This window comes from Silene latifolia, chromosome 4 (genome assembly GCF_048544455.1).
Source record: "Silene latifolia isolate original U9 population chromosome 4, ASM4854445v1, whole genome shotgun sequence".
NCBI lineage: Eukaryota > Viridiplantae > Streptophyta > Magnoliopsida > Caryophyllales > Caryophyllaceae > Silene > Silene latifolia.
Genome location: NC_133529.1, coordinates 193,605 through 216,626, shown reverse-complemented (window position 1 = coordinate 216,626; position 23,022 = coordinate 193,605). Strand labels below are relative to the sequence as shown.

At 37.0% G+C, this 23,022-nt stretch overlaps 2 protein-coding genes across 6 annotated transcripts; one reads left to right on the top strand and one right to left on the bottom strand.

Annotated features, from left to right (window-relative positions):
- Positions 1–4,949: 4,949 nt before the first annotated feature.
- On the bottom strand, positions 4,950–8,208 carry LOC141653866 (putative WD repeat-containing protein C3H5.08c). The gene is made up of 7 exons (XM_074461735.1): positions 6,672–8,208; positions 6,497–6,587; positions 6,230–6,387; positions 6,092–6,143; positions 5,873–5,952; positions 5,690–5,783; positions 4,950–5,554 (listed from the first exon to the last, which is right to left on the bottom strand). Exons 1-7 carry the CDS (start codon positions 7,803–7,805, stop codon positions 4,950–4,952), a joined length of 2,214 nt encoding a protein of 737 aa, XP_074317836.1. The 5' UTR covers positions 7,806–8,208.
- Positions 8,209–14,629: 6,421 nt separating this feature from the next.
- Positions 14,630–21,030, top strand: LOC141652417 (peptide chain release factor 1, mitochondrial). 5 transcript variants are annotated; one of them, XM_074459869.1, is made up of 12 exons: positions 14,630–14,891; positions 15,275–15,477; positions 15,564–15,664; positions 15,742–15,840; positions 15,977–16,160; positions 16,701–16,749; positions 16,835–16,913; positions 17,096–17,170; positions 17,264–17,341; positions 18,035–18,193; positions 20,217–20,312; positions 20,556–21,030. In XM_074459869.1, the coding sequence occupies exons 2-12, from the start codon at positions 15,366–15,368 to the stop codon at positions 20,745–20,747; spliced, it is 1,224 nt and encodes a 407-aa protein (XP_074315970.1). In that variant the 5' UTR covers positions 14,630–14,891; positions 15,275–15,365; the 3' UTR covers positions 20,748–21,030. The 5 variants fall into 5 exon arrangements, with proteins under 5 accessions (XP_074315970.1, XP_074315969.1, XP_074315968.1 ...); XM_074459868.1 differs by lacking the exon at positions 16,701–16,749 and adding an exon at positions 16,582–16,648 and having other exon boundaries at positions 14,631–14,891; XM_074459867.1 differs by lacking the exon at positions 16,701–16,749 and adding an exon at positions 16,579–16,648 and having other exon boundaries at positions 14,631–14,891.
- Positions 21,031–23,022: the final 1,992 nt, after the last annotated feature.

Below are 23,022 nucleotides of genomic sequence, written 5' to 3'. Positions count from 1 at the left end.
AAGGAAAGGGGGAGAGTTAAAATGAATAGGAGGGAGTATTATATAAACTCTCTAAGCCTCTACCTAGCAGTCATGCTTATCATACCGTCTGAATCTGTAATCTGAAAACTGCTCACATATCAATAAAACTTTCTCCCTTCTACCATGTGCCCATGTGGACGTAGCTAACACACTGTTAGTGAACCACGTAAATCTGTGCATTTGTCTCTTTATTGTAGCGTTTGTCTCTTTATTATTCTTTTATTTGTTATTTCTTGCTTCCGTTATAACAGTTTAGATCACCATTCTGAGAGCCTTTTAAACATGCTACTTAATAGCGTTGGAAGAGGTGGGTTATACTTATACATGTCTACAATTCTACATTGGTTGCATGTGTGTTGAGATTTCATGCGTGAGAACTGAGAATTGGGGGCCGTGGGTTATTGAGACTTTGATGCATGATTTGATGTCACCTTAGTTTATGAATAGTATAATTTCATATTTGAATGAAGCTAATGAAGCAAAAAGAAACGAAAGAGAAGTGGGAGACTGGCAACATGCAATTGGGCATGGGGTTGTAAATATGTAGTGTCTTAGAGCTGGATATTGACGTCTGCACTAAAACTTAACTTAGTTTTCCCCACACGAAAACTAGAAAAGATATATGGTGTAGAATTATATGTATGTAGGTCTTTTATATCGGAGAAATAGAGAAGAGTGATCTAGCTTATAACTTAAGGGGTTAGTGAACTTGTAAAATGGACACTCTCTTCTCTTCGATGAGCGTGATCACCCAAGTCCATGTGCGATTCTAACATGGTATCAGAGCCCAAGGTTTAGTGCTGGGTTCCGAGACGAAGATGGGTCCGAAAAAACGACGACGTTCCCGTCCGACGACAGGCGAAACTCGAAACTGGGCCATTATTTGGCGAGTCCGAAAAACGACGACGTTCCCGCCCAACGAAACAGGTTCGAAAAATTTAACGACGTTCCTGTCGATCGATCGAAAAGGAGACCTTACATGTGAGGGACGTGTGAAGAATCACATGTAGGGCTCACACATCGAAGAAAGAGAGACTTATAATCTACTTTATAAGTCACCCACACATCGGAGAAAGAGAGACTTATAATCTACTTTATAAGTCAAGGGCTACTCCTCCCATTGCCAATTGGTTTTGGGATGAAACCTTCTTGGACTTGTAAAGTGGACACTCTCTACTCCTCGACGGGCGCGGCTCGGACCCGTCCATGTGTAATCTAACATGGTATCAAAGCCCAAGGTTTAGTCCTGGGTTGTGAGGCGAAGACGGATCCGAAAAACGACAACGTTCTCGTCTGACAAAAAACGGGGTCGCTATTTAGCGGGTCCGAAAAGCAACGACGTTCCTGCCCTATGAAACAGGTTCGAAAAATTGCAGCATTACTGTCAATCGATCGAAAAAAAGACCTTACATGTGAAGGGGTGTGTGATCTCCCACATCGGAGAAAAAGAGAACAATGATCTAGTTTATAATCCAAGAGGCTATTCCACTCATTGTCAATTAGTTTTGTGATAGAACCTCCTTAAACTTGTAAAGTGGACACTATCTCCTCCTCAACGGAAGCTGCCGAGGCCCATGTGGGATAAGATGAATATTCTTGCTAGTACTAGCAAGAGAAGCCCACCTTCCACTTCTTCCATTCCGAATCCCACTTAGGTTTGTCCTCTTAAAGCAGTGAATTTTTTATACCATACTCATCTCTAGTATTTCCGATTTACAAAATCTCATTGAAGACGGACACTATCCGTCACAAGCTGAAGACTTCTCACAAGATGCTTTGTTTCCGATTATGGCTCAATTACTGTACCCATTTATAGGGCCAAATTGATAAATTGGTAAAAAAAAGTGAAGGGTATATCGGGTTGAGGTCCTTTTCGGGCCAACTAATATCAAGTTATTCATGGATTATAACCGGTTTGCAACAATAAATATTCGGGTCGGGTTACGGTGGGTTGGGTTAATTCGGGTTTCGGGGTTTGAGTTCGGGTGTCGGGTCGAATTTGGGTTGGGCTTATTCGGTACATCTAACGGGTCACGCCAGCGCAGGTCGAGTTAGTTTGGTTTCGTATTTTTTTGGGGTTAATTCGGGTTGAGTCATTTTCAATTTCGGGTATGTGCAATATATTTTTCAGCCCATTTTCGGGTCAATGATTAAGAGAAAAAAGTCATTTCAAGTTTTTTTTGGTTAAATTAAAGTTAAATTTTGTCGGCTCATTTTTTGAGGTGGGTGATCTTGGGTTGGGTCATTTACCTGTCAAGAAAATTCGGGTCATTTTCACGCCGAGTCGAGTCAAACGGGTTATTATCCACGAATAACTTGATAATAGTTGGCCTGAAAATGACCTAAACCGAAATAACTCGATCCGAAACCAACAAGTCTGAAATTAACTCGACCCTAACTGACTCAGCCCGAACCCATGAACAACTATATCCGTCTTAAGATTAAAACGGGTCAATTATATCTCACGTGTGCATATAAGACAAATTTGTTGCGTTTTTCTCATGCATTTTGCTTTTGTTTTGTTCGGACTATTTGACCCGTATTAAACTTAATACGGACATATCTGTCTTAAATGATAATTTATGCTAATTAATTGGATTACAGTTCTTTTTTTTGGTGTATTTGTCCGATCCTCCATTTTTTTTTTACCAATTTGTCCAAAAAGAAACTTTTTTTACCAATTTATCCACTACTCCTTACTTTTTTTTACCAATTGGTCAATTTGACCCCATTTATAGTAGCCACTATTTTGGGTTGTACTCCACCACTACTATATCTCGCATTACGACCCTGTTCTTTTGGACTTTTATTTGCCCGCTTTTAAGTTCAGTTCAGTTCCTATAAGTTCAGTTCAATTCCTATAAGTTCGGTTCAGTTCAGCTCTTATAAGTTGAGTTCAGCTCAGTTCCTATAAGTTCAGTTCAGCTCATATAAGTTCAGTTTAGACAAGTTCATACAACGTATATTAACTATAAATTCATAGCCGTTTTTTAATATTGATGAATTGAAAAAAAATAGTACCCTTTTCATTAAAATCAATGCAAAAAAAAATCCAATATTAAAATTATCCTATATACATTATTCTTACCAAAAATAGATGGTTAGAAAAAAATAGATGGATTCAATAATGTCAGTGAAAATGAAGATGAAGATGAAAGTGACGAGTAGGATGATAACATAGAAATAGATGGTTAGAAAAAAAATGTAATATGTAATTTATTTTTTATTGTAATGTATTGTAGTAATTGTAAGAAAAATTAATATATATAAAGCGTAAAATTTTTATAAGTTCAGTTCGATTTCTATAAGTTCAGCTCATATAAGCTTAGTTCAGCTCTTATAAGTTCAGTTCAGTTCCTATAAGTTCAGTTCAGTTCAGCTCCTATAAGTTCAATTCAGTTCAGCTCCTATAAGTTCAGTTTAGCTCCTATAAGTTCAATTCAATTCCTATAAATTTAGTTCAGCAAATAGAAATCCAAAAGAACAAGTCGTAACGTTTCCATACTAAAAAGGAGATGTATAGCCACGTGACAGCTCAGAAGGCTCCTTCGACCATTTCACAAATTCTCATTATAGACAGGAGATATCTGTCTATATAAACGGGCTAAATATCCACCTATTTTAAACATAAGACAAGCAATAAGATGCATGGTGAAGCCCAAAAATGTCATCACCTTAAACTATTTGACCCATGTTTCACTTTAGACGGATATATTCGACTATCCGTCTATAGTGAGACTAATTGCGATCCTTTTGACGTTAGACGTGCTAAAAATCCTGCATTGCACCGTTAGGCACGTAAGTCTTTGGGGAGATCTATACTCTCTACACTCGAATTTTGACTAGAAAGAATTACTATGTATTTGTTGGGTTAAAACATCCAACACAAGGTATTCAATTTGCTAAGTGTTACATGTTACATAAAATTAATAATGTACATGTAACTTAGGTAGTGTTAAATGAGTGTCAATGCATTAGCTTAACATTGCGTGAAAATTGCATTTGCATTTGGTGAAACGAATGAATTGTGTTAATTCATTTGTATCATAACGTGAAGTGATTTTATGGTGTAAAATCTAACGTCATTTCACATGGCTATATAAAGGATGACAAATCCTTTGGAAAATATATCTCACAACAAAATATTAAACAAGGTGACTTAGCTTGGTAAATAGCAAGTCGGGTTTGAGGGTGAGAGGCAGTATAACGGGTGTTTTTATACAATAATTTAGGAGGTTACTCTAGGGGTAATATTAGTGGCATTGACTAATATTATTGGAGGGCTAGAGGTTGTTATCTTATATTGTTGTGGGTTTCGAATTGGTATTTAATTCGGGACGGTTACGTTGTACTGGTACTATATTATTATAGTGGATTCTAGTCTATTTGGCTAGTGGGTTTTACTTCCGGTTTGGAAGGTTTTGCCGTGGGTTTGACCCTAAATATTGTCTCATCTTATTATTGCTTACATTTATTTACTTTTACGGTTTACTTGTCGATTGGTTGCTTCCGTTGCGCGTGGGAGATTGATGCTAATTTCCCAACAGTATTAAATGCCAAGTGATGAAGGAGTATGAACTCTTTTAGATTGATATTCAAGCAAATGCACTCAGGAAGGGCAAGGCGCACCCTACAATCTATATTTCTCAAAATGAGCATGTTGCAGAAGCAAAAGGACTGAAGAAGGTAATGAATGCTAGACCCGACTTATATAATTTGGTGTTGTAATTAATAAAATGATGTAGATATTGTACTCCTCCATCTGAATATTAATTATTATGCCCTTTTGTATGTGTTAATTTTGACAAATTTACAAAGATTTTATTTTCCATTTGTGCATATATACTTTTTAGTATCCCTTAGCCATGTTTCAACATATATACACTTAACAAAGCAAGCTAGGTAGATGATACAAAAAGTAGAGAATTTTAAAGCGATTGAAGTGAATCTCTACTACTAGATGAAGGTGAGTTATTGGAGTTTTGTGAAGGAGCAGGTGGTTGTTTTCTAAATGAAGAGAAAGAGAAGGATGACTTTAAAGATCTAGGTTTAGGTTTAGGATAACCATAATTCTGATAAACTTGAATTCTGCCGTCTTTACCTGCAGTAACAATGACAAGCCCCCACAAGTGGCTACCACTCAATACGCTCTCACACACATTCCTTAAGAAATCATGATCAATGTTTCCAATACTTGGTCGTACTCTCGACGACCCATTATTGTCAATAGAACTACACATGTATCTTGTCTTGTATTCCGGATCCGTATCATCATTATCATTATCATTGTCAGGCTGGTTATTATGTTGACAAGGTGTAATACCGTACCAGGGTATAGCTATCACTGCATTGTCTGATATAAAACTCTCGCATGACCAGATATTCTTACTTTTTCCTTGTTCCCACCTCTCCTTTTCGTGGTGATTCCAAACATATATTTTCGATTCTTCCGTGGCCGATATCACATGTTTCCCATCTGAAGTAAAAGATGCAAATATTTGTCTCTTACGATCTATTAGCGGTGGTAGAGAACCTGTATGTATTTGAGGGAGGCAAATTAAAGTGCAGCATTTCTATCATCATCACACACGCACATATTATATTATTCCATCTAATAGTATTATTTGAGATTGTCGTCAATTGAATATATAAAATGAGGAATATTCACCTCTCAATTTACAAATAACATCGGCTCCTCTAAGGACTCTAATTTGGGAATCAGCAGAGCTAACCACCACTTCTTTTGGATTAACTGGAGAAAACTGTGACGAGGCACTAAAGTTAGTTACTTTGTTGACTATTGAGTATTATAACAGAGAAATTAGTATATGACATGTGCGCTTGCTTCAACCTGAAAACCAGTTATCCGTTTGCAAGTGAAAGTCTTCTTGCTTTGTAAGGACAACACCAGATGGTGTCGCAAGGAGTCATCTGTTGCATACAAATCACATCAGCTAATGTTATAGAGAAAGAAAAACGTACAATGCAAAATAAATAGGATTACATACTAAACAAATTAGTCGGTCAGTATGTAGTTATGTCAAATGATTAGTCACAGAAGCAAACATGCCTTTGATGTCAAAAAAAGAACAGCTTCCGGTTATAGAACCAACAATACCACTCTGCAATCAATCATTGGACAAAAATCCATAAATTAAATATTATACTAAGAGAATAGACAAGGACGTTAGTTAAAGTGGTACTCAACCTTTCCGTCGGGTTTATAACAAATTGCAGTCACTATTTCTTTGATATCAAGCCAATGAACGACTTGACAACTAAAAACTTCCCAAATACGGATTATGCCATCAATAGAACCGCTAATGAAGTAGTTATCATCTACAGGATTGAACTGAGCACATGTCACTGCAAATAATAATATTCATGACAAGTGTCACATAACTTTTTTTATTTTGTGTTGAGGACTTATGCATTAACATGACATGAGACATAGGAAAAAAAAGCCTCACATTACCATAATCGTTATGAGGAAAAGTTTCAAGACATTCACCACATCCTAGTTGCCACAAGCGAACTGTTTTATCGATAGAAGAAGAAAGAAGATGCTGTGGAAAACAAAAACCAATTATTGTTCAAAAATATAAAACACGCACAAACTTTGTGAATCGCATCATATTATACTCACTAACCCCTTTCCTGGACCATGAAATATCTAGGATGTCACTTTCATGTCCATGAAACTCATGTATGGGCGTCTCCAATATCCGAAAACACTTCCGAGGGACCATGATGGAAGAATCTGATGATTTCCTTAACTTATTATTAATTACACTTCCATCTTCTTTGACTTTTAGAAAGGAGGCCAAACTGGAAGTTCCATTTACCAAAAAATAAAGACTTGGGATAAAATTTATAAGATCAAAATCTGTTGATTTATCATCCTCTGTCACCTCCCATATACTCAAACTTCCATCTTCACCGCCGCTAGCAAGGTGTCGCCCATCGTGACTAAATTTCATAGCAAGTATAGGACCATTATGTGCCAAAAAGTCTTGTTTTCTATATAAGGATGACATCTCCTTTGACCATTTTTTATGAGATCGTACCCGAACTTTCTGATTACTACACCCAAATACTTGGCTATAGTTATATACCTTGTTTTCACACAATTTATCTTTAGCAGCTTTAAAACTAAACCTCTTTAGCCATCCTTTCTTCCCCACCTGTTGCTCCTTTATTATATCCACCACCTTCTCGTAGTCGTCTTCTTTGGTTTCGCCTTCTCTTTCCACTATATCCGGAACCAAATTCTTTGAATCAAATGTCCTTGGGAGTTTATCATAGTCTTCAATGGCGATAACTGTATCTACGCTCTCTTCATCGAGTCTTCCAGGTAGTTTTTCCTGATGTACATTATCTCTTCTACCATTTGGGTGTTGTAATGACAATAAAGGATTATTTTCTTCCTGGTGTACATTATCTCTTCTACCATTCGAGTCTCCCATTTGGGTGTTGTGCTGAAAATTATTAGCAGTTGGAATTATGCAATCATGATTAGGACCTTCTCTTGCAGTTAGACATCTTTCTATGACAAAACCGGTCTTCCTTGTAAACTCGTCACGACGCTCATCTATGCTTCTTGGGTTTCCTGTCCAAAAGTCATATTCCAAATTACTTATATCGTTAATGTTGTTACCCACTTGTCCAATTTTGGACTTAATAATAATGTCTCCGGAATCTTCTGACGCACTGTCAGATTCTGATGAAATTTCTTCAGCTGCATCAAAAAACTTCTCCTTATCTGTATAACAACAACTTGCCATTATGCAACTAATTTAAGGACTTATATAAAGCTTGTTTCTATATCCAATTTGTTCTCCATCCATGCTTTTTGGCGAAAACCCAACATTTTTTCGTAAATTTATGGCAGGATATTTTTCCTTAATTAGCATTGAATAATGTGAAACAAAAGGTACATAAGTTGACATTGGATCCAACTGAACTAGCTAACCAAAATGTGATCAACTTAATTAATTCCTTAATCATCTATTTGACAATCTCATTCCTTTGATGTCGAGCAATCACTTGATTTTTTTTTTTTTTTTTATGTATTTTTAATAGGAACCAATCAAGAGAATAATAAGGTAACGATTAAAGATGTACCAAAATGGAGATAAACAATCATTTTACTTGTTTACCTTATTTCTCTAGTTTCAATCCTCAATTACCCTTCTTTGGCAATGACACATTTTCAACCTCACAATAAATTTAACTCGTCCAATAATATGTCCACCTAACTTCTAGGACTCTTTAAATACAATCCTATATTAAGTAAATGGAATATATAAACAATATGGATGTTCAATTACACCTATAGAAAGAATATTATTTGAAAAGCCTAATTTTACTCTCCAACCTATAAAAAAAATTGAGTTTTTGGTTTTTCCAATATCTAGCTATTTTATATTTAGCGTTGTTCTTTCAAACTTTATACTTTGGTTCCCACTTAAAAAATATAGGCATTGAAAAATCACATGATTTTGAAAAATATGGGTTGTTTGGTTGCCATAAATTTTAGAAAATGTAGGAATTAAAACTTTCCAGGAACTTCCAATGTCTACATGATGTGAGAAGTTGTTTACCTACTTCCTCCTTGGTCATTGGAAGTTCTTGTGGAATTTAATTCCTACATGAGCAACCAAACACTTTTCCGAAATTCACCCGAATTGGATAAGGGAACTTAATTCCCATGAATTTTATTTTCCTAAGAAAATTAAGTTCCTTGATCAACCAAACAACCCCTTAATTTTTATTATAAACCCTCAACCTTTTTGATATCCCGCTCCCTCACTCAAAATCTTCAATCCACTACAATTCTTGCACATTAATATTACATCACCATCCTTTATAAAAAAACACAAAATAGATTAAAACATGTTTCAAGAAATAAGAATTGATAATGAAAATTTTATAGGTTGTCGGGTAGGTTCATTAGATTATATGGTGGTTTAATTAAATTTGATAACGTAATTGTAGTAACATTGGATGTAGTAAATATGATAGTAATCACTCATATATGAGTAATAGGAGTAGTGAAAGTAATAGTAAGAAGAGGAGTAGTAAAATTAATATTATTAAAGGCTAGGTATTGAAAGAAACAATAATGACGGTGTGAGTAGTAAAAGTAACAGTAGTTACATTAAACATAATGAAAGTAACAGTATGAAAAACTATCCAACAATTCGATTTAAGAAAAATAATTTATTTATTTAAATATGAGTTTGATAAAATTAATAGGAATGAATATAACCGTATAAATCGTGTGAGTGGTAAAAAAAAAAATAACAGTAACCGGAGGAGTAGTGAATAATTGAATATAATAGTATTAACACTAGTGTAGATCCCGTGCTAAAGTACGGAATTTTTGAGATATATGACAATATGATAGTGCAAAAAAAAAAAAACTTTGGTAAAATATATTTTTGTACAAATGTTCACAAATAAGAATTACTATATAAAGTAGGCAAACATTTGTATAGACTATAGAATGAGCAAATATATTAAGCCCAATACTTAAGAATAACTATCAAACATGTTAGAGCATCCGTAAATGTGGGAATCAAGCTCCCCATATACACTCTCTTTCCTCATATGAGGCTCCTCATTGTTGCACCAAGCTCCACAACATTTGGGGCTCCACTGTTTTTAAGGGAGGTCCCAAAAAATAAAGTAAGGTAAATTGTGTTTTTCTTGGAGAGGTTCTCAAATTTTTGTGTGTGAATTAGGGAATCTCATTGTTGCATAAATGTAGTTATGAAATAAGAAGGATAAATGAAAAAGTTAGTGAAAAAATAAGGAGGATGAATAAGAAAAGAAAAGATAAAATATGGGGAGCCTCACCTTTGCGGATGCTCTTAGAGCATCCGCAAAGGTGAGGCTCTCCATATCTTCTCTTTCCTTTTCTTATTCGTCTACCTCATTTTCCACTAACTTTTTCATTTACCCTCCCCATTTCATAATTACATTTATGCAACAATGGGGTTCCCTAATTCACACACAAAAATTTGGGAACCTCCTCAAAAGTAACACAAATTGCCTTACTTTTTTTTTGGAAGCTCCTCTAAAAACAGTGGAACCTCAAATGTTGGGGAGCTTTGTGCAACAATGAGGAGCCCCATATGAAGAGAGAGAGGACATATGGGGAGGCACCTCCCCACCTTTGCGGATGCTCTTAAGGCCCAATATATAGCTGAAAAAACTTGAGCGGGAAAATTCCTAGATTCGCCTATTTATTTAGTAAATAGAGGATTAGATGTCGTGAAAATAATAATATTAACCGCGGGAGTAGTGAATGTGTTCCATAATTTGTTCATAAATTTTACATTTTATTATAAATGGTAAACGCATGAGTTAGGTAAGTCTAATATAATTTTATTTCCTACAAAAATAAAATTTAACGATAAATAAAGGTAACTCAGGCAAAGCCGAACACCAAACCTAATTAATAACATACCATGGACATTTTACTTTTATACATATAAATTGATTTGTCCACCAATTACTTAGATGATGGCACCATTGTGGGTGATACTTTGGAGGTGGGGAAGGTTTTGGACTTGATTAGGTTGGATGGCCCTCGTTTTGGTTTACACCTTAATGTCTCCAAGACGGAGGTCTTTTGGCCTGTTGAGGACCCACGGAGCCGGCTTCCTGGGGTTTTCCCCACTTCTATTTCTCGGCCATTGCGTGGTGTTACAGTATTGGGAGGACCTGTCAGTACTTGTCCTGCTTTTAGCAGTGAGATTGTGGCGACGAGAGTAACTAAGACCATTGAGCTAATGGACTTGGTTGCGAGGATTGAGGACCCGCAATGTGAGTTGCTTCTTCTTCGAGCTTGTACTGGTATTTCTAAGCTCTACTTCTCCCTTCGTACTTGCTCCCCTAGTGTTTTTGGGTCTGTCCATCTTCCGTTTGATGCCGCTCTGCGTTCTAGCTTGGAACGTATTGTCACCGCGTCAGGGCCGGGTTTTGGGGATTGGCAGTGGCGCCTTGCTACATTCCCTTTTCATCTTGGTGGACTAGGTGTTTATGCGGCGGGAGATGTTTTGTTTTATGCTTTTATTGCGTCCCGCTTGCAGTCTGCTGGTTTGCAGGCTAAGCTCCTTGGCCTTCTGGTGTTGTTGTAGCCGCCGGCCCCGCTTTTGATGATGCCGCGCAGTGTTTACCGCGATTACGGTTACGATATATTAGGTGACCCTAGTGAAATTGCTTTGCCCCCAAACTTATGAAGAAATTGGCGAGATATTTATTTCACGACGGTTCTTTCTTTGCCTCGTAGTCTGTTTTCTCTTTGACACCACGCCTTGCTTTGTGGCGATCTCGGCGGGGTTCTCACTCCTCGATTGGTTACGTGCGGTTCCTATCTCGGGGTTGGGGCGGACTATGAACGGGAGGACCTACCGTAGTGTCTTTGGGGTATCGTCTGGGTGTTCCGTTATTCGCGGTATCCGGGCCCCGTCTGCTTGCTCTCGGGTTTTGGCCGAGGATGTTTTTGGGGACCACGCTGTTTCTTGTCTTTGTCTGTGTGGCGTTAAACATCGGCATAACCTTGTCCGGGACACTCTTTTCGACATCTGCTATAGATCGGTATTCTTTGCGGGGAAGGAGGTTGATATCGGTTTGGTTGATGGGCATGGTGGCTCGCTTCGTCCTGCGGATTTATTGCTTTATTCTTGGGACAGGGGGCGTGATGTGTGCGTCGACCTGACAGGTTCTTCACCTTTGACTCAGACTGGGTTGGCAGATTTTGTGCCGGGCCGGGTTGTTGCTGATGCTACTCAGCGAAAGTGTGCTAAGTATGGGGATTTGTGTGCGGTAGCGGGTTATGGTTTCCTACCTTTCTCTTTCTCTTCTCTTGGGGAGCTGGGTTCGGATGCTGTTGTCTTGCTCAAGCGGATCCAGAAATTCTCCGTATCTCAGGATGCGGGGGCTCGGGTAGCCGCTTACATTTTTACTAGACTTAGCTTCGCTATTGCTAAGGGTGTGGGAGCCCAGCTTGTCTCTCGGCTCCCCACCAATTTCATGTAAACCTTTTATTTTTATTTTAATGAAAGCTGCGCGCATCTTATAATAAAAAAAAAAAAAAAAAAAAATAATAATAATAATAATAATAAAAGCTGCGCACATCCTTTAAAAAAAACAATAATAATAATAATACATTACAAAACATTCATTTTACAAATTTAGTAATTAAATTTAATAATCTCTAAAAATTTAAAACAAGTGAATTTTCATGGGTCAAATTTTACTTTTGTTTTCATTTTTTTCTCAAAGGAGCCCATCATATCACGCATAAGAATGAATACCCAACTGATTTAGGTAAAAAAGTAGGGAGTTGATTTTCGCAGTACACATTTTACTCATTATAATACATTTTTGACCATAATATCCTTCTCCTTTCTTCAAACAAGATGTACTACATTGAAAGTAAAAAAAAAAAAAAAAAAAAAAAAATCAACACCACCAGGCCACCACCTCCACCTCCACCGACCAACCTATCCCTACCATTACCAAACGCCACCCACATAGGCCACAACCGTCGTTCAACTCCTCACCACCGTGACCTCCACGCACAGCCGCCGCTTGACTCCCCCTGACCCCCTGACCCACCACGACCTTGACTCATCCCCACCCATGACTCGTGCGACCCAAGCCTCTTACTCACCGTGAGTCCCTGACCCTCATCCCCTACCTCAGCCTCCTACCACAAGCCCCGCTTCTTCACCCGCCCCCCATTGCCACCGCCAACACCAACCACTACTACCAAACCCTAAATCAAAAACCCCAAAATTTGATTATTAAACAAAAAAATACTGAAATTATTAAAATAAAATCATAAATTTGTTCTCTAGTTTGCAATTGACAAATTAAACACTTTTTTACATTCAAATTTTCATCTATTATTGAAGAAATTGATTGAATTGAGAGTTTGAATAGATAGGAATTGAAAAGGAGAGGTTTAGTGTTGTTTTTTGGTAGAAGGGTATAAAATGAAAATTTTGGTGTAAAATACTACCTCCATTCAACTCCACTCTACCTATTTTATTTTTGAACACTATTCACGAGTGCGTATTCAATTTCAATTTTCTATTGATACGTAAGTGAAAATATATTCATGTGGGATCTTGTTTGATTCATCTTTACGAGTACATTAAAAATATCTAACTTTTATAATTTTTGCAAATACGTAGCTAACGATATTTAGCGCGTAAAACACACGTTGACAAACGTGAAAAAAGAAAGTGGTAGAGTGGAGTTGAATGGAGGAAGTATATTGAAATAAGAAAAAACTAGTATTGGTGCCCGGCTTCGCCCGGGCTACCTCTACTTACCACTAAATTTTTTTTGGGTTTGATAAATACAACCCATTGGGTTGTATTTAAGCAACTAAAAGAAGAAAGAAATAGTTAATATATGCATTAAATGCATTGATTTATGTGTAATTTACTCTTTAATTTTTAAATTAATTCCAAATTTAGAATGGTATTACTGGGTTGTATTTATCATTTCCCATTTTTTTTTCATTAAATAAAATTACTTAAAGTTGCATAACCCATAAATTTATCATTAATATATTTTTCTATGACAAATCCTAAAATAACGATAAAATAAATTTTGAGACAAATTCACCACTCCCGCTATTAATATTTTACTCTTGTTAATGAAACAATAGTAATAGCATTTCACTACTTGCCCGTAATCATTGTTACTTTCATTACTCCCGCCGTAATTATTGTTATTGTCACTACTGTCACATTAATATTGATAATTTCACTACTCCCCTAATTATTGTTACTTTCATTTTTGCGCATTAATATTGATTATTTCACTACTCCCGTTCTTGTTTCTACCACTTTCACTAATCTCGTTGATAATATTATTATTTTTACTATTCAAATGAGTGATTATTATCATATAACTATATCCAATGTTACTACAATTCTTTTCTTTACTGACGAAATTATTTTTACTACTTAGCCATGCAATTTTAAGAGGATTATATATTTATATAAATATATTAAATATATGCATTAAATCAAATCGAAAGAATTATGCAATATTATATATTATGGAATCTAACTTGAAATATTTATAACCTACTTATATTATATTTCTGTATGTTAAATAATTAACATCTCTATACATCTAATAAACTATAAAGTTTAATAAAATTGCATAGATTTTAAATTTAATATATAATTTTATGATGATAATAATTACTACCATAAGTGTGCATGTTTATACTAATTAATTATTTTATTTTAAGGAAATTGACCCTCTTCTATAAATATTTAGGAAAATTACCAAGCATCTTTAATTAACCATCTTAATTAATTATTTTATTTTAAGAAAATTGACCATGTTTTAGTCTCTTATAAATGTTTAGGAAAATCACCAAAGCTTCTATATAATTTAATTTTTAACCCAAACTATATAATATTTTTATTGAGATCCCTTAATCGGGTCCATCACACGGTGCTAGCGATTTAAAACTATATAGTATAATTAATTTGTATAACTTTCTTTAATTACATTGAAGTCCCTTGATTTCTGGATTTAATATATAGTATTGATTGTACTGCAAAATAAATTGCCAAAAATATTACCAAGCTAACCTTAGAACCCGGAACAAGTCGACAACCTGGATTGATTTGCCTGAGAAAAAAAAAACCCAAAGTTTGCCGGCAACCTTCGGCCGTCTTCTTCTCTCTTCGTCAATTATTCTCTTCAGACATGAGTTGATCATTATGTATAGTAGTCATCGGAAAGAGCAAATCCTCATTTATTCAATAAATAAGTGCTCGGAGTATTATTTACGGCGTCAACTGTCTGGACCATCCTTCATTCTTGTGAGTTTTTTTTTTTTTTTTTTTTTTTTTTTTTTTTTTTTTTGATTGCCAGTTTCAGACAAATATGGAGTAACAAATTGGTTGTTTAATTTGGATTTGTATATAATTGCTTGTGTTTGGCTACATAAATTCACAAGATTTCATAATACTGTACTAGATGGTCAAGTCAAAATCAAGGAATAACTCAGCTTCATTTGTACTTTTATTATACCTAATTCAACTCATTGATGACTGATTAGAGTTTTGTGTGAATAAGTTAATGATATTCTGGTATCTATTTGCTCAAAATGGTAAAGCATAATAGTGATTCGAGGGTATGAAATGTGAATTTAAGATTTTTGAATTATATTAGCCTCATCATCTCTCACTTTGCTCACCTGCAGAATTCGTTAGATTTAAACCAACGACCAAAAAGGTAGAGTAGTAGCTAAGGGCGCAAGGGAGAGTTGTAACAAACAAGGGAATTAGTGAAGAATGACAAGTTGCAGGAGGTTATTAGGGTTAAGGTATCTGCTTATGGTGTCCTCTCCGCCCGTATCACAATCCATTTATTTTCGATCCCTCTCCACTTCCACTTCCACTTCTGGTTCATGCTCTCTTCTCTTCTTTAATACCGAGTGCTACTCTGTATTTTAATTACTTCACACATTATTAATGTATAACCTTACGCAGACCTGCGAGCTCATATATCACCCGCCATTATCAAGATAATGGATCAAAGATTGTCACTTATCCAAAACAGGGCCGCTTCTCTTCATGCTCTTCTTAACAAGGTCATCATCTTTTATCACTCTCATCATTTCTCTCTTTGCTTCCATCTCATTCTTCTCGTTCTGACAATTTAAGACAGCCAGAGGTTTCACCTTCAGAGTTCGCTATCGCTAACAAGGAGCTCACTAGACTCTCACCTTCTCTGGATTTAGTACGCCGCCTCAGGGCCAACCAAAAGGTATACATCATCAAATACTGAGTGCACTACTTGTTATACGCCAACATTTGCAACTATCATATTACACTTGCTATAATGTTATTTAAAATTGCAAAGTAACTAAAGCCATAACATTGTGTTGCTGCTGCCATTATAGGAAATTGCTGGTCTCAAGTCACTCATGACTGAATGTACCGAAGACAAAGAAATGTTTGACATGGCTAATGAGGAATTATTCCATGCTATTGAGGAGGAGAAAAAATTGCGAATGTCGCTTCTGAAGTTATTGCTTCCCAAGGATGATGCTGATGAAAGGGGCTGCATCCTGGAGGTCAGAGCAGGTGATTGATAGTCTCTATGATTTAGAACATCATCTGAGTTTATATTATATACTCTGTAGTTGTCTACAGAATATATAAAAAAATGGCTTAACTGTCTTCCATGGGGCTACCTGTCAACCTTTAATAACACTATCTGATCATCCCATCTTGCATGACTTTTGAATGGTCTTAGCCTCTTAGGCCTTTAACGTGCACGCCTTCACCCTACCTCTCATTAACTATCCCAATTCAACTTTAATGTTTTCCATTTCCCCCTACTTGAATGAACCCTTTCTATTGGCAGCGACTAAGTTGACATTGACCCTGATGAGGAAGTGAGCAATGTGATAATCCTGACAATTATTGCAGCCAACCCTTTTAAGAGGAGTTTAGTTTTACTTTGTACGTATTTTGTATTCTAAATGAACTTGCATAACAGCAGCTACTTCCAACGACAAGGCCCAATTAAGAACGTCCACAACAAAGAGCAATCATACACCAATTCCCACGTATGTCATGGGTAACAATTTTTTTATAATGTAATTTAATCTATTGACCCAGGTACTGGAGGAGACGAAGCTTCTTTATTTGCAATGGAGATATTCAAAATGTCAGTTTAAATTCTAAAGACAGTATAATTACCTATATTTGTATACAAGTCGGCACAATGTTATAGCAAAATTCGATTTCAACAGGTATGAGAGATATTCGCAGAAGAAGGGATGGAAATTTGAAGTTGTTGACATAAATCAGTCTGATCTCAGAGGATTCAAGGTGTTCATAAAGTTTGAGCTTTACATCATTTTATCAAGTACTTTCTAGTTTCCATCCTTCAATTCATGCTTCCAAGTCTTACAAGATCTGGAGACTGAATGAAGTATACTTATGAGAAATGCTTCGTATATACTTAGCAGTGGCTATCTGGTTTTGTATTTTACATTTATTACTATCAACAGGAAGCTACTGGAACAATCTCAGGGACGGGTGTGTATGGGAATCTCAAATTTGAGAGTGGAATTCACAGAGTTCAGGTATAATGGCAAGTTAGAAACTCTCACAAAACGCATAAGATGGCTACCGCGTAAAGCTTTAATAATCTTTGTTGCCCTTTCGTTGTTCTGCAGCGCGTTCCAGTGACTGAGAAGTCTGGCCGCATTCATACCAGTGCTGTAACCGTCGCCATTCTTCCTCAGGCTGATGAGGTGCTACTCGCTTCAACCACTAATTGTTGGTCATTCGTGTCTTGATACTGAAACTGTTCAAATCAAATCTCTAGTGTATTATCTTGGGTTTGTATTTTACATGTGAAAATATCTGTGTACGGATTGAGAGGGCCTTTTATGCCAGACTTCTGGAAAATGTGTTATGTTACAAGCCATTCACCAGAAACAGTCCAGTGTAAAATTTGGCAGTTGTGCTTCAGACATATTATAACAAAAAGTTTCAACCGCAGGATTTTGCCACGCCTGTTCCCCCTGAATGTGGATGTGGGGAAATAAACCATGTATAAAAATCATTTTATTGTAAGTTGTAGATCTGCAATAGGTCAATAGAGGAATGCCAGAGCAACCACATTTGACGTAGCCAGAAGAGGACAGATGTCCTAATTCATTCTCGAGGACAAAAGGGCACTTGAGATGCTAAAAAGAGTGCTATTTTGGGCTCCCTGTTATATTGAATTACTTCCATGATACTTGATGTTTTTACCCTTTTTTTTTTCCCACTTTCAAAAGCTGCATTAGGAGCTTTGCTGTACAGGCTTGAATCATATGGGATTATTCGTCCTCTTTTATGTTATCAACTCTTAGAATATTATTTGAATTGCAGGAGCATTCTTAAACAATTAATCATTACTTGTAATATTATTTTTTTATTAACAATAACTATTACGGCAGGTGGATGTCCAGCTAAGATGTGAAGATTTGAGAATTGATACATACCGCTCTGGAGGTTCCGGTGGTCAGCATGCAAATACTACAAATAGTGCCGTTAGGATGATTCATATACCAACTGGGCTGATAGTGACTATCCAAGATGAACGGTCCCAGCACAGCGTCAGTCTTCGCCTACTAAATTCTTTCTTATTCCTTTTTGTTGTTTCTGTTGTTATATTATGCTTAAGTGAGGAGTGGAGCATAATCAATGGGTGCTATTAGTTTCATAGTCAACTGCTGCAGTGATATATGTTGATAGGTCTACAAGGTATTGTAGTTTGAGAGGACTTAACTCTTGTTTTGAGTCAGTCCAAAAAAAATGCATCCCCTTAGCCCTAACACTTGTTTTAGGTCCATCCTGAATTAAAGTGCCCATTTCTATACTAATGGTAAGGGTTATTTGGCATGTAAATTCCTTGAGTCAAGGAGTAATAATAATGATATTTCATCACTAAATCTATAGTCGAATGGGAATTAGTTATGATGGTTCCATGAAAAGCTTTTTATCTCCTGATTATTCGAGACCAAGACTTTGTTGATTGAAAATTAATCGCTGTAGGTGCACTCAGAATGGTGAAGGCCTATAGTTAGTAAAAGTGGTCATTTGTGAGTAGGTTGGGAATAAGCCAGCTTTTGTTTTTGTACTATGTCTCATGTATTTGATAGGTTAACCTTGTTTGGTAAATTTCTTTGGCGATATTTTGTCTTGAGGTAATTTCCATGATTATATGTGTGTGAAAGCTAGTGAACAAAATAATGAAAGTAAGGTAATCATATTAGAAACACCTCTAGATATAAGATACATTTTTTTTTTTTTTAAAAAAACCCTTAATCACAATTTACCTCCCTTCTTGAGAACAGCCTAATCAATTCGTCATTTGTTGTTTTTGCTCCCCCCCCCCCGCGCGCTAGTCACTCCGTCCACCCAAGCACTTCAGACTACCTCCTCGCATTCGCTTTGATCACTCAGTAGTCACTAGTCCTCGAACCTAAATCGCTTGAAAATTTTATACTTTGAAGGAGCATACAATGCAAACTTTATGAGGGCATGGTCCGATTTATCTCTATCAAAGTGGCGCAACATAATGGTAAAGCACACTTCCAAGGATGGGGGTATATGTGCTCGGTCAACCTCTCAAACACCGCTTCCACGTTCCAAGCCACCTTCTTATTCCACCATGTGTTCAGGTGCTCGGAATAACCAATATCCATTGGCTCACAATCATCAATGGCTTCCCTTAACTCCTCCATTACACAATGCTCTTTAGGACCCCTACTTCTCATGTTCAAAGAGTTTGGTTAAGATTGCCTATCATAACCCACAGTAAGGACAAACTAGTCTTTAATTCTCTGCAGGAAAGCCATTTATCCTCATTTCTCGCACACCTGTTCAACCCCATTAAGCGCCACACGTCAACCTTAAACAGGCCTTTAAAGGTCATTTCAAGATGGTGAGCTGTAGATTATCTCACCTCCACCGAACTGCACTCCAGCCGAAGATCCCACCGTATCTACACACACGCCATCATAACCATCCAATCTAACAGTCCCATTCATTATATCTATGCTACCGACAACTCCGGGGTGTTACCCACTGCCCAGCCCTGGACAGTCGTAACATAGTTAAGTCATGGCTCCCTGCGCGGTTGCTCTCGAAAAAGTGAAAAACCTCCGCGTCAAATTTTTTCATGCTCAGACTTACACGGATATTACCACCATCAGATCCTATTCGTCCCTCATCACTGCTCTCCTCTCTCGTAGCAAGAATTGGGTGTAGTGATGACATTTTTGATAATTATATATTAGTCACTAGGACATCTTGATAAAATTGCCGCATAACAATATTGCCAAACAGGGTAAGAAATGAAAGGGAAGTACAAAAGAGAATCCCCAATTTCGGTGAGTAGGAAGAACATGTCATTACGGATTCGCTGTTATTGTTATAGGTGATGTGATTGGAGAGATGTCAGAGAATTATCATTGCTTGTTTTGGTGAATACTAAGAGAGACTATATTGCGATTGTGGGAAGTTTGCATGTGATTTAGTTCATTTGCGACCCATAACAAACTTCCAGTTTGTACCGCAATTTAATGGCTTGGTTTGCTTCTCATGTATACACCCTTTATGTGCACTTCGTTTCAGAACAAGGCCAAAGCCTTAAAGGTCCTATGTGCAAGGCTGTATGAAATCGAGAGACGTAGATCGCAGACAAACAGGTCAAAGCTTCGAATGGAACAGGTAATGTGACTCACACTCTTGGTCAACCTTTGAGCTTGGGCTTGAGGTTCTGCATTGTTTTTGCAGGAGTACATTTACTTGATCGATGCTTCAAAAGTTTTCCACTATAGTTAAACTATGGAATTGCTCATATTTTTCTTGTCGGCATATTAGAACCTCTTACCCTCTTTTGATATTTATTGATTTAATATTTCTTTTTATTGTAACGGTATTATTTAATTATAACTTTTGATGTCTGTTCAGATTGGCAGTGGTGACAGATCTGAACGTATTCGTACTTACAACTTTCCACAAGGTCGTGTAACTGATCATCGAGTTGGAATCACTCGACACTCCATAGACGAGGTTTTACAAGGAGAAAGTTTAGATACGTTCATAGATGCTCTTCTCTTACAGCAGGAAATTGATGCTATTGCATCTTTCTCTAACAACTAGTATCAGGTTGATGTTGTTAGGCATTAGTTAGAAAAAAACCGTCAACATAGTTGTCGAATGTGTCACGTAGACTGTTGAGTGTTGCCTCAATCACTTGAGTTAGGTAATCTTTGATGCAATTGGATTTTGAGCAAGAATAACGCTCTTGTGTATGGTGCTATGGCGCCACCGGGTGGCATGAAATCTCTGTACCACCTTGATTCTCATCATAATCATCATACTACATAGTCATAGTAGTATAAATCATCACTCTCTAATCTAATCTCTATTGCATTCCCTTCAACATTTCATCTTTTGCAGCTGCCTTTCTCATTCCTTTTCTGTCTAACTAATCAAAGGTACCACTACTACATTCTTCTTCTCATCTAATGCTTATCATGTGCATTATTGTTATTATTATTATTATTAGTAGTGGTAGTGGTAGTGGTAGTGGTAGTGGTCGTGGTTGTGGTTGTGGTAGTGTCATTCAAATGTCTGATCACAAATTAGTATCAAATTAGACTTCTCGAAACCTTAGTGAAGTAGTTTTCAAATGTCTGACCTCAATTGTAATACCTTATTTCATCATATGAGAACATGACATTATTTTAAAATTGTCGCTCGATTTGCCTATGTCCCACGGTGTCCAAGAACGTCATTTTCAGACTTAGTTATTGGCTTAAAATTTAGACTTTTCGGGCCTTATTGAAGTGTCTATCAAATGTTCCGACCTCAATTGTGGTACTTTACTTCATCATATGCGAAAACGACACTATTTTAAAATTGTTGCTCGATTTGCCCGTGCGGCCGTGCCCCCACGGGCCACGGTGTCCCGGGACGTCATTTTCAGACTGAGTTTTTGGCTTAAAATTTGACTTTTCGGAGCCTTACTGAAGTGCCTTTCAAATGTCCCGACCTCAATTGTGGTACGTTGCTTAATCATATGCGTCAATGACACTATTTTGAAATTGTCGCTCGATTTCCCACGCCCCACGGTGTCCCGGGACGTCACTTTCAGACTGAGTATTGGCGTAAAATTAGACTTCTTATTGAAGTGTCCTTCAAATGCCTTGACCTCAATTGTGGTACGTTATTTCATCATATGCGAAAATGACACCGTTTTAAAATTGTCGTTCGATTTCGTCACGATACCTCGGGACGTCATTTTCGGACTGAGTTATTGGCTTAAAATTAGACTTCTCGGGGCATTATTGAAGTGTACTTTAAATGCCCTAATCACAAATTAGACTTCTCGAGGCCTTATTGAAGTGTCTTTGAAATGTCCTGACCTCAATTGTGGTTCGTACTTCAACATATGCGAAAATGACACTATTTTAAAATTGTCGCTTGATTTTTCACTCCCCACGGTGTCCCCGCACGTCATTTTTAGACTGAGTTATTGGCTTAAAATTAGATTAGATTTCTCGAGGCCTTATTGAAGCGTCCTTCAAATGTCCTGACCTCAATTGTGGTACGTTACTTCATCATATGCAAAAATGACACCGTTTTAAAATTGTCGTTCGATTTCGTCACGATGCCCCGGGACGTCATTTTCGGAATGAGTTATTGGCTTAAAATTAGCCTTCTCGGGGCATTATTGAATTGTAATTCAAATGTCCTGATCACAAATTAGACTTCTCGAGGCCTTATTGAAATGTCTTTCAAATGTCCTCACTTCAATTGTGGTACTTTATTTCATCATATGAGAAAATGACACTATTTTAAAATTGTCGCAACATTTACCCACGCCCGACGGTGTCCTTAAACGTCATTTTCAGACTCTTAGCTTAAAATTAGACTTTTCGGGCCTTATTGAAGTGTCCTTCAAATGTCCTAACCTCAATTGTGGTAAGTTACTTCATCATATGCGAAAACGATACTATTTTAAAATTGTTGCTCGATTTGCCCGTGTGGCCGTGCCCCCACGGTGTCCCGGGACGTCATTTTCAGACTGAGTTTTTGGCTTAAAATTTGACTTTTCGGAGCCTTAATGAAGTGCCTTTCAAATGTCCCGACCTCAATTGTGGTACGTTGCTTAATCATATGCGTCAATGACACTATTTTGAAATTGTCGCTCGATTTCCCACACCCCACGGTGCCCCGGGACGTTACTTTCAGACTGAGTTATTGGCGTAAAATTAGACTTCTTATTGAAGTGTCCTTCAAATGCCTTGACCTCAATTGTGGTACGTTATTTCATCATATGCGAAAGTGACACCGTTTTAAAATTGTCGTTCGATTTCGTCACGATACCCCGGGACGTCATTTCGGACTGAGTTATTGGCTTAAAATTAGA